At 39.6% G+C, this 12,532-nt stretch overlaps 1 protein-coding gene across 2 annotated transcripts in view; it reads left to right on the top strand.

Moving 5' to 3' along the window:
- The window catches only part of slc38a9 (solute carrier family 38 member 9), a 22,528-nt gene extending 13,863 nt beyond the window's left edge, over positions 1–8,665 (top strand). For both annotated transcript variants that reach the window (XM_017697288.2, XM_037547020.1), the window contains exons 11-15: positions 640–746; positions 4,582–4,695; positions 5,226–5,374; positions 6,855–6,944; positions 7,667–8,665. In XM_017697288.2, coding sequence (XP_017552777.1) covers positions 640–746; positions 4,582–4,695; positions 5,226–5,374; positions 6,855–6,944; positions 7,667–7,832 — 626 coding nt within the window. In that variant the 3' untranslated portion in view covers positions 7,833–8,665. The remainder of the gene's footprint in view (positions 1–639; positions 747–4,581; positions 4,696–5,225; positions 5,375–6,854; positions 6,945–7,666) is intronic.
- Positions 8,666–12,532: the final 3,867 nt, after the last annotated feature.

A 12,532-nucleotide genomic window follows, 5' to 3' on the forward strand; every position in this document is an offset into this window, starting at 1 on the left:
GTTGCTTTCATGCTACAAAAACAGTCTTCAGGGTAAATCTTGAGAAATATCTGACCATTGACTGTTATTTTAATAGAAAATATTGCTATTTTAATACAAGAATATGAGGAACAGCATGTGCTTCTTTTCTTTAATTACATACAATCTGTGCTACATATCTTGGATTGTGCCCCTCAGTTCCCTTTCTTTCAAAAGTGAAATTACAAAGTAAAAAGCCCAAAATGATCTTCATCCCTTTGTTTTAGTGTTGTTGAATTTGATAAAAGCCTCACAGCTTCTTCTTCTAGGAACATGGTATTGAATCAGGTATTCGTTGCTTACATAACTGACATTCAGCATGATGTATAAACAATGAGCTGTTACCCAAAGTTAGAGTGGACAGTATTAGCACAGCACATCATTATATCTTAATTTTTCACATTTTTCAGGCCAGTTAGCAAAAAGGGCAATGCCATGAAAATAATCTGCATAGGTCAACTTTTGCATACTTAGAGAAGTGCAGACATGGGTCAGTGCCCTAAACTATGAATTTTAACCCTGGATTAGACTTTGTTGTAATTTTGAGATCTTCATTAATTCTTGATGCTGCATTGGGTCGAGAATTTTCCTCATGCTTATAATTTTTTTTTTTTTTTGTAGAATTCAGGGTACTGTTTCCTCAGCTGACTGGTGTTCTTACATTGGCCTTTTTCATTCACAACTGCATCATCACCCTCATGAAAAACAACAGAAATCAGGAGAATAACGTAAGTTCTCCTTTTCTTTCCATCCCACATGAATTCCATTAACCTATATCTACCCTCCTGCAGTCCACAGGCGCATTAACCTCTGAGGGGTTAATATGTATCTAGAAGGAAATTGGCACAGACAATAATTTCAGCTTGATTCTCTGTGCTTTGAAAACACACTAGTAATACCACCTGGATTAACATTGCAGAGAAATGCAGCATTTATTTCAGCTACAAATGCAGTAAAATGGACAGAATATGACATATTTTACTACAGTAGTTCAGGATTGCCTAAAGATTCCACAGTGAACACATCAAATATTGTTTTGAAAGATTGATAAAATTCAAATATGTCTGCTGCAAATATGATTCCAGTATTGTCTTGCATCTCAAACTAAACTAGACTTTCACAATAAAATACCAGTTTCTTTTCCCAAGGAGTGCTGGGATTCATGTGCAGTCAGGCACTGATGCTGGTAATCAGGCACTTTACTGGTAACAAATGACCATAAACTCTTCAAAAAAATAGACCAATTTTTCAAACACAGCATTGCTCCTAAATTTTACCAACACTTTTGACTTAGCAGTTTATGCAAATATAGGACACATAGTTTAAGCAGAAAAGCTGCTGGAGCATTCCTTAAGTTTGTTGTTAAAGAACTGCTCCACTCAACAGGGTAGTAGTGCTGCACAGCTACCTCGCTGTATTCCAAAGCCCAGAGGATGGAATTCAGTTGTGATTAAGGGTCTGTCCCAAATCGTATGGTTTGTGGGTTTGCTGAAGTGCATGAGACATTGTTCTGAATTTAGCAGGTGTACAAGCACTTTTAAAGTCACAAGTGTTCTTATACATATCACATCTGTGGGGAATTGCTAATTGCAAAAAATTCTTGCAACGTCAACATTCTCACGTTTTGCACATTCAGGAAACGGGACACACTTGAAATCCCATCAAATCCACATGATGACACACACAGGCACACAAAACTGCAAGAACTTTGGAAGAGGAGTAGGACAAATACACTTAAGACACTCCAGCATTGGTTCAGTGGCCAGATGAGACAAGCATGGCAGTTTCAGTCTCCAGCAGGTTTTGTAATCAGTAGTGTTGTTTTGGTATTTGATTCACCAAAGCATTTGTACAGGCTGGTTCACCACAGCTCCAGCTATTTTAAATGTTTTTATTAATGCCTTAACCGTGTATAGGGGCTCTTCAGGCATAGCTGTTTTAATAGCCGTTGCCTGATTCATTTTTGTGAAGGTCAACACAACTTTACTTTCACTTCAGTTTTGTGTTCTCTAATCTTTTCTGTGTTAAAGAATGACTAATGGAATTTGACCTGTGTCACACTTCATATTTATACCACAGCTAGACGTGAAGTCATGGTTTGAGGACTGTTTGAGTTTCTGAACATGAATATAAATGGAAACGTTTCAGTTATTTTTTTCCCTTTTTTCCCTATGAAATTCTGTAGGTGGTAATAAATGACACGTGTTTATATTTTCTTTTTTAAAAAATGGTTTTGTTTTCTGACTAAATTAACTTCAATTAAATATTTCTTATTTCATATTCATATTTTCATTATTAGATTGAGCTAATTAACCACAACATTTTTTAACCATTGTCACCAAGGGTGCCAATAATTTTGGAGCTGACTAGCTGTAGTTCTACAAAGGAATAGTTTTACTTTTAAAACGGCAGTGCTGTACTTTGCATGAAAAACAGATTTAGGTTAGTTGTTCTCTGTGGTGTAGATATGCTGATCAGGAAGTGTCCACACTGGTCAGAGAAGAATATAACAGCTATTGTCAGGAGAAGTGTGACTCTTTTGTCTGTGTCGTGGTTTTTTTAGCATTTCCTGCTTGTTTCATGTTTTATTGCAGTATTTCCTGGTTACATGCTATGTTAAACAAAAAATAAACGGTCGTACATTCAACTGTCGTTATCTGTACTGTGCCTGGAAAGTGACATAGCTGGAGGTCATGGCCTGAACTATTTTTATAAAATCTGAACGGTCACTGTCTGAACATTGTGTAAACCCCATATCTGTTTTGCATTCTTGGCACAGTTATATGCAAAAAGCTAGAATATGTGTTTTGTTGATCTTCTAAGTAAAAATAAGTTCACACATCTTCTGCAGATTTTATGTTATATATCGTTGCTGTCCTAAGAAAAACAAGTTTCTCCAAAACAGTAACTTTACAGGAGAGGGCAAAAATGCTCTTACCTTTCAATGTAAGTTAATGTAAAGAGATTTTATTCCAAGTAATTTTGGAACATTTCTGTTGGTCCGTTCATCATGAAATTTCTACACAATGTAAAGGATAACTAATGTGTTGAAATGATGTAGAAAAATAAAAAAAACAACAAAAATGGCAATACATGGTTTTCTTTGGACAACGACGATATGATAAGAGCCGGTGTTTTTACACAGGTCATAAGTTTAACTTTGTGAAATATGTTAAATTCAGCAAATTAACAGGAACTGTGCTTTAAAATGCACAGAAGTATGATCTCCGTAGGGGGTGTGTGAACCTCTTTGCACTTAGAAGTTTAACAAAGCATGTAATTTGACAAGGGATGTTCAAACGTCTGCATACAACTGTATAAATTCATTATCCTAACCTTTCTGTTGTATAAAATTGAAGCACTTCACACGTAGGCCTGCTGGGTCACAGTGCAGTAAAAAAAAGACTTTACTGCTTAATTATTTAGCGAGTTAAATTCTATGCTCAAAGGTTCTGCATGACTAAATTGTGAAAAGGTAAACAAACTTAATTTCTAATTTCTACAGAAACTTACAGAGTCAAAATTCTTTACAGTGGTGGTGATGGGAACCAGACGTCTAAAGAGTTTGGTGTCTCTAAAAGATCCAAAGACCGCAGACCTTTATTACGTGAAATGTTAATAAATGTGCCGCCTGATGCCTGAGACATTGTTCATGATGGTTTAAGAAGCTTAGCTTAACATACTGTTTTAAATACATTCATGGTATAGAGGTGCATGCAGGGGTGCCATAAAGTTTAAGTGATAAGTTTAAGTGATACTGTTTTGATCCCACAACCGGGGAAATTCCATCTCCGCATTTAACCCATCCATGCAAGTGAAACACCACACACACACTAGGGGGCAGTGAGCACACTTGCCCGGAGCGGTGGGCAGCCCTATCCACGGCGTCCGGGGAGCAATTGGGGGTTAGGTGTCTTGCTCAAGGACACCTCAGTCATGGACTGTCGGCGCTGGGGATTGAACCGGCAACCTTCCGGTCACAAGGCCAGATCCCTAACCTCCAGCCCACGACTGCCCCAAAGGCAAATAGTCCCCTAAAGAAAATTAGTTTTTTTTTGTTTTTTTTTAAAAGAGATTTATCACTATTTTATCATCACCCATATTACACATATAAACTCGGAGGACAAATTTCATTTCACAGAAGGTTTTAGATTAAATAAAATTCTATATTTGTGTTGTAGACATTGTGACCCTGGTTCCAGTCACCAGCACTGTAAAGAAAATCTGCAATAAACCTTTTCACTTCAGTATCAGTGATTAAATTATATTCCAGTTCCAGTACTGGTTAAATTTCTTTTTACGCGATCAAGCCACTCTTTCTTGACTGAGGAAAACTATCATAGGATTCTGAGAGTGAATTAAACACTCAGCAGTGTAAAATATATAAAAAAGAGGAGACAGTGGTAGAGGGATGGGATTCTGATGCCCCCCTATCAAAACTGTATTTAGTTTCCCATAAAATGCATGTATTGAGCTACATGCAAGCTGTTGACATCACGCAGTGTTTGTCCTGGTGTGGGTCACAGGGATTTCTTCTGATATAAGATGTTTTTGTGGTTGCAGGTACGAGATTTGTCCTTGGCTTACCTGTTAGTGGGAGTGACATACCTGTATGTGGGGGTGCTGATCTTTGTGGCCTTTCCATCTCCACCACTGCCTAAAGAGTGCCTGGAGCCAGTAAGACTTCTTCCTTTTTCGCCATATTTCACATTTTAATGGATTTTAATGCACAATTACTATGCAAAAGTTATGGCACATTTTATATTTTATGTTTTATTTTTCTAATATGTTAAATGTTGGCAAATTGTGCATTACTATTTGCTGAAAAATTCCATATTAAATTTTACAAACTGTATGTCACTGTTGTCCAGAAGAAAACCTCATATCTCCAAAATGGTAACCTTACAGGAGAAGGAAAAAACCTACTATACTGTGAAAGTACGTCAATGAAACCAGAGTTTTTTCCAAGTCATTTTGGGTTTAGTTTTTTGGTCCATTATTTATGAAATTTACACACAGTGTAAAGAACAGGCCTTTTCAAATTATGTTAGAAACAACAAAAACAACAAGATTTTCTTCCGACAGCAGCGATGTGTAGGTGTGCACACACTCATATCCTGATCTACATCTATAGAACATGTTTATACAAGGCATGATATGTAACTATAGGTTATGCTACTGACCTTATGACTTTCACTCTGTTACAGAACTTTCTGGATAACTTCCCCAGCAGTGATGTGTGGGTGTTTGTGGCTCGGACCTTCCTGCTGTTCCAGATGACCACTGTCTACCCACTGCTGGGTTACCTGGTCCGGGTGCAGCTGATGGGTCAGATTTTTGGTGAACACTACCCCAGGTAGACTCTCTTAAACATTGTTGTAACTAAACCATGAAATGGTAAATTTGTAGGAGTAAAAGTTGCTAAAGAGGAATTCCAATGATTCTTCGAAAGGAATGTCATCATTCAGAGTAAGTTAGATTGGTTTGATGTGAAATGGTGTATTGTGGAGGAACTCACTGTCTCTGTTTTCTTTTAGTAGTATTATTATTAAGTGCTGTAAGCTTGATTCTGACTCCTGGCAACTATATGGACAGGGTTCCTCCAGAATATCCTGTCTTTTGTTTGATTAATGTGGCTTGTTTGGTTAATGGCATAATGGCTGGTTCGTGATTCTTCAGATTGCCTCCATCCATCTTATTGCTGGCCGTCCTCTTCTACTTTCAACATATCAAGGATAGTTTTTCTTTCCATTGAATTGGCTCTCATAATTTGTCCAAATAGAATTTCAGTTTGGTTACTCGAGTTTCAAGCGAGAGATGAGGCTCTATATGGCCCTGCTGTCCAAGATACTCTCAGCCGGCTCCTCCATCTTCAGTTCTAAGACATCAGTATTTTTCCTGTCCTGTTTTTTTTTTTTTTATTGTCAAACTTTGACTACTATAATGAACTACTGAAAAGACCATAGCCTGGACAGCTCTGGTCTTTGTTTGTGAAAACGGTCTGTATTGTGTTTCTTGACGTTTGATTCCCATGTTGTTAATTTCTTTACAATATTTGCTGTCAAAAACAACCCCTTGGATATTCGGATGAGTTTTATATGTAATGTTGATTATGGTACAGTAGTGGCTTTTCCGTATGGGAGCTTTCAGAGTCTTCACTGCTATAAACAATTATGGCTCATCTAGACTCCCTGGAATTCTAATCCTACAACAAGCCACTCTGAGTGACTTTAACCTATTAGCAAATTTATTGAAATATGCAAAAATAAAAAATGGAAATTAGTGGAATTCTCCCACACTGTGAACGTATGTACTGTAATGATGTTTTTTTTCCAAGAACTTTTAATGATTTCTCTGATAATCAGCGTAAAACCATGTGGCACAATTTCCAGTTCGTCACCCCATCAGAGGTTTACGCTCGACTGGTTTACAATGCTGACACTGTTTGTGCCACAAGTGTCATTTGTGTGTCTCTCCCCATCAGTACCAGTAGTGTATGGAAATCATTACATACATGCAAATAAGTGTAGCGTCGGGATCCATTTTTGAAAACATGATTAGATTAGATTTTTATCAGGATAAAAAGACTGGGCAAAGTGTGGTTTCCAAATAGCATGGAGGTGTTGGCAGTGTGGTCATTTTCAGGGAAGAATGAATAAGATAAATGATGACAGGATGTTGGGGAAATATTCCTTTGGCAGTTTTTCTTGTTTTGAAGCCAACATGCTGTAGAAGCTGAAATCCTATCTAAGTCATAAATCATCTCTTTAGTTTAGTCAGTATAGCTTAAATGGTTGAAGTGGCTGGCTTAACAGTTCTCAACTTTCTCTTTCTAGTTTCATCCATGTCTTCTTACTGAACGTCCTCATTGTGAGTGCTGGGGTATTCATGGCCAGGTTTTACCCCAACATTGGTTCCATCATCAGGTGAGAGGAACTTGGCTTCATACGAACAAAACCCACCCTTTTACTTAGACCAGGGGTGGTTTGTCAGGCTAAAACTCTGGATTAATACTAGAATATATAGATGGGGTCTCACACTCTGGTGTGGTCAGCCCATTGATCCTAGAACGCCAACAGCTTCTTTGTTCTATTAGCAATATTTTGTCTGTTTCCTTTTCTCAGTGAGGGCTTCTTGACAGCTACACATCCTTTCAGACTTAGTGCTGAGTTGTGTTCTCACAGTGGAAGGATGGACAGAAACACCTGTGTATTTTTTCAATTCTGAAGCAAGAGTGGAGCTTTTCTTTCTCCTGTCTCTCAAAGATAAAAGCTTCAAGTGTTGTTTATCTGAAGGTGACAGTTATGGTGGTCTGAAAGGTCTTGCACCTGAACTCCAGTTTTGGAAATGTCCCCATCCTTATGCAAGTGGATTGTTATCTAATCTCCTCATAAGTTTCTCCTAAAAAATGAATATCTTGTACTCAGTGGCTGTTTTAGCCGGAAATGTAATCAAAGGTTGCTCTCTGGTTCTTTTATATTGCTGTATCTGTGTAATGCCTGCTAAACCTCGTGACTTGTCTGAGCATGTGCTGCTAAGACATTGCAGATCATTGGCCATACAGCGAACCTTACAGAATGTTACTTAAGCAAAAATGCATGCAGTATAAAAAGCTCCTAACTCTGTGTTTGTGTATGTGTTCCTGCAGGTACTCTGGAGCCACATGCGGCCTGGCTCTGGTCTTCGTCCTCCCCTCAGTCATTCACATGGTAGCTCTGAAGCGTTCTGGCGATTTACGCTGGCCCTCTGCTTGCTTCCACAGTCTTATTATTTTGCTGGGAGTAGCTAATCTCGTAGGCCAGTTTTTCATGTAGCACCCTCTTTTCTTTAGCACACTGTCACTCACTCATACTCAGTCTTCCTCCCTCACTTAGTCATTAAGTACAGGGAGGTTGGTTCCACTCTCTGTTATGGTAACGTACACTAGGTGGCAGTTCTGATTGTATTGGGGTGATGGTTCTGGTATTGTTATGCTGAGGTTTGTACAATAGGTATAGGTATACTATAGATATCTGAAATCAGAAGAGTTGTTTAGTTAGACTTTATAACTTGTGTGCACGGTGTATTATGTATAGTTTTTACAGGGCTTTCTGACTGAGAAAGCATGTGAACATAACATCACAAGCTGTGTGTGACAACAAATTGTAAAACATCAAACTTTCATGGTTTTTGGGCTTCCTGTGAAATTAATTCAACAATGTACTCAATATAATGTAACTTATGTAACTGTATTAACAAGGAGTCCTCAAAGCCCTGTGGAGTTGTGGAAGGTAATGTGACACTGTTTTTAAGACAGAATTAATCTTAATGTATTAAAGGGATGAATAAAGGGATCTTGCAGTGTCTCTGGAAACGGGTATGACGAACAGACCGTAAAAACTGTGATTCTTTAGCACTGCTGATCTCGCTGTTCTCTTGATATATTTTTGAATTGCTAATGCTTATCTCCTCTGATCGCTTTGATTTGTACTTAAAGCGTTAGAAAGCCATCAGTGTCTGCGAGGCTTAAATTTGCACATTATGTGAATCCCACATGGAATTTAAAGCATGAATCACTTTACAAGTTGTATATAGATTTTTCTTGGGCAAGCATCTTGTGCCCCTGTATGTACTTTTAATAAATGTTCAAATTTATAGCAGTTAATTATGCCAGTTTTCAGCTGTGTTCCCTAATAACTACTAGCCAAATGTCACAGATGGAGAGTTGATCTCCTATAGATGTTCAGTTGGGTTGGGATCTGGTGACTGAAGGATTTAGAATGTGATTTACATTATTTTTGTTTTATACTCCACAATCCAGTGACCCCTCGTTTCCTTGAGGATGGCATGGTCATGCTGGAGGAGACCACTTGAATCAGGATAGAAATGTGTCATCATAGAAGAAAGTACATAAGTCAGAATAACTTTGCACTGATTTGCAGTGACCTTTCCTTCTAAGGGGGACAAGCAAAACGCCCCTCATTAGCACAACAGTCACCAGACCCCCCTCACCGTATGGGTCCAGCTTTCAGGCCTGTACTTTTTTTTTTTTTTTTAGTGTATGCCACTCATACACTTGTGGACAATCTGGTGAAGAATGACAGGCCATATCACTTTTTTCATATATACACTTGTTCACGTGTTCGTCTTTGCACTGGGAGGTTTGTACACTACTAACCTACTGTAATATCACTCTCTATGTAATTGCAGGCGGACATGCTAACCATCATGATCACATCCTGTATTGACTTTCTCAGTCACCTGAGGAATAGTTGCTCTTCTGGTTTTCCATATACCATCAATATTACCATCACACTAATCCACGAGCATCGTAGTCACTGAATGTGTGCTTTCCACCACAATTTCTAGCCATATTTACAAAAGTACATCCCACAGATGAAAATGCAGATGACACTTTAGTCACTGTTTTTTTTTATATATATACACACACACACACACACACACACTGCTCAAAAAAATAAAGGGAACACTCAAATAACATCCTAGATCTGAATTAATGAAATATTCTCATTGAATACTTTGTTCTGTACAAAGTTGAATGTGCTGACAACAAAATCACACAAAAATCATCAATGGAAATCAAATTTATTAACCAATGGAGGTCTGGATTTGGAGTCACACACAAAATTAAAACACACTACAGGCTGATCCAACTTTGATGTGATGTCCTTAAAACAAGTCAAAATGAGGCTCAGTATTGTGTGTGGCCTCCACGTGCCTGTATGACCTCCCTACAATGCCTTGTCATGCTCCTGATGAGGTGGCGGATGGTCTCCTGAGGGATCTCCTTCCAGACCTGGACTAAAGCATCCACCAACTCCTGGACAGTCTGTGGTGCAACGTGATGTTGGTGGATGGAGCAAGACATGATGTCCCAGATGTGCTCAGTCGGATTCAGGTCTGGGGAACAGGCGGGCCAGTCTATAGCTTCAATGCCTTCATCTTGCAGGAACTGCTGACACACTCCAGCCACATGAGGTCTAGCATTGTCCTGCATTAGGAGGAAACCAGGGCCAACCGCACCAGCATATGGTCTCAAGGGGTCTGAGGATCTTATCTCGGTACCTAATGGCAGTCAGGCTACCTCTGGTGAGCACACGGAGGGCTGTGCGGCCCTCCAAAGAAATGCCACCCCACACCATTACTGACCCACTGCCAAACCGGTCATGCTGAAGGATGTTGCAGGCAGCAGATCGCTCTCCACGGCGTCTCCAGACTCTGTCACGTCCGTCACATGTGCTCAGTGTGAACATGCTTTCATCTGTGAAGAGCACAGGGCGCCAGTGGCGAATTTGCCAATCCTGGTGTTCTCTGGCAAATGCCAAGCGTCCTGTACGCTGTTAGGCTGTGAGCACAACCCCCATCTGTGGACATCGGGCCCTCATACCATCCTCATGGAGTCGGTTTCTAACCGTTTGTGCAGACACGTGCACATTTGTGGCCTGCTGGAGGTCATTTTGCAGGGCTGTGGCAGTGCTCCTCCTGTTCCTCCTTGCACAAAGGCGGAGGTATTGGTCCTGCTGCTGGGTTGTTGCCCTCCTACGGCCTCCTCCACGTCTCCTGGTGTACTGGCCTGTCTCCTGGTAGCGCCTAAAGCCTCTGGACACTATGCTGATAGACACAGCAAACCTTGCCACAGCTCTCATTGATGTGCCATCCTGGATGAGCTGCACTACCTGAGCCACTTGTGTGGGTTGTAGAGTCCGTCTCATGCTACCACGAGTGTGAAAGCACCACCAACATTCAAAAGTGACCGAAACATCAGCCAGAAAGCAGAAAGGTACTGAGAAGTGGTCTGTGGTCCCCACCTGCAGAACCACTCCTTTATTGAGTGTGTCTTGCTAATTGCCAATAATTTCCACCTGTTGTCTGTTCCATTTGCACAACAGCTGTGAAATTGATTGTCAATCAGTGATGCTTCCTAAGTGGACAGTTTGATTTCACAGAAGTTTGATTTACTTGGAGTTATATTGTGTTGTTTAGGTGTTCCCTTTATTTTTGTGAGCAGTGTGTGTGTGTGTGTGTGTGTATGTGTGTTTATATAATATATACACTGAACAAAAGTTTGGGGTCACCCAGACAATTTTGTGTTTTCCATGAAAACTCATACTTTTATTTTTCAAATGAGTTGCAAAATGAAAAGAAAATATAGTCCAGACTTTGACAAGGTAATAATTTTCTCCTTCAAACTTTGCTTTAATCAAACAATGCTCCCTTTGCAGCAATTATAGCATTGCAGACCTTTGGCATTCTAGCTGTTAATTTGCTGAGGTAATCAGGAGAAATGTCTCCCCCTGCTTCCAGAAGCCCCTCCCACTAGTTGGATAAGCTTGATGGGCACTTTTTGCGTACCATACGGTCAAGCTGCTCCCACAACAGCTCAATGGGGTTGAGATCTGGTGACTGGGCTGGCCACTCCATTACAGATAGAATACCAGCTGCCTGCTTCTTCCCTAAATAGTTCATGCATAATTTGGAGGTGTGCTTTGGGTCATTGTCGTGTTGTAGGATGAAATTGGCTCCAATCAAGCGCTGTCCACAGGGTATGGCATGGCGTTGGAAAATGGAGTGATAGCCTTCCTTATTCAAAATCCCTTTGACCTTGTACAAATCTCCCACTTTACCAGCACCAAAGCAACACCAGACCATCACATTACCTCCACCATGCTTGACAGATGGCGTCAGGGGCTCTTCCAGCATCTTTTCAGTTGTTCTGCATCTCACAAATGTTCTTCTGTGTGATCCAAACACCTCAAACTTAGATTGGCCTGTCCATAACATTTTTTTCCAATCTTCCTCTGTCCAATGTCTGTGTTGTTTTGCCCATATTAATCTTTTCCTTTTATTAGCCAGTCTCAGATATGGCTTTTTCTTTGCCACTCTGCCCTGAAGGCCAGCATCCTGGAGTCACCTTTTCACTGTAGAGGTTGACACTGGCGTTTGGCGGGTACTATTTAATGAAGCTGCCAGTTGAGGACCTGTGAGGCATGGAATGGCCTTCATTTCTAAGAACAACAATAGACTGTCGAGTTTCACATGAAAGTTCTCTTTTTCTGATAGTTTTATGGCTTCTCTAATCAGCCAAACTGTTTTCAGCTGTGCTAACATACTTGAACCAGTGTTTTCAAGGGTTTTCTAAACATCCATTAGCCTTCTCACACAGCAAACACAATGTACCATTAAACCACTGGAGTGGTGGATTTTGGAAATGGGCCTATATACACCTATGTAGATATTGCATTAACCAGATGTTTGCAGCTAGAATAGTCATTTACCACATTAACAATGTATAGACTGTATTTATGATTCATCTAATGTTAGCTTCATTGAAAGAAATGTGCTTTTCTTTCAAAAATAAGGAAATTTCTAAGTGACCCCAAACTTTTGATCGGGTGTGTGTGTGTGGGTGTGTGTGTGTATGTATGTATATGTATGTATGTATATATATATATATATATATATATATATATATATATATATATATATATATATATATATATATATATATATATAT

This window comes from Pygocentrus nattereri, chromosome 18 (assembly GCF_015220715.1).
Source record: "Pygocentrus nattereri isolate fPygNat1 chromosome 18, fPygNat1.pri, whole genome shotgun sequence".
Taxonomy (NCBI): domain Eukaryota; kingdom Metazoa; phylum Chordata; class Actinopteri; order Characiformes; family Serrasalmidae; genus Pygocentrus; species Pygocentrus nattereri.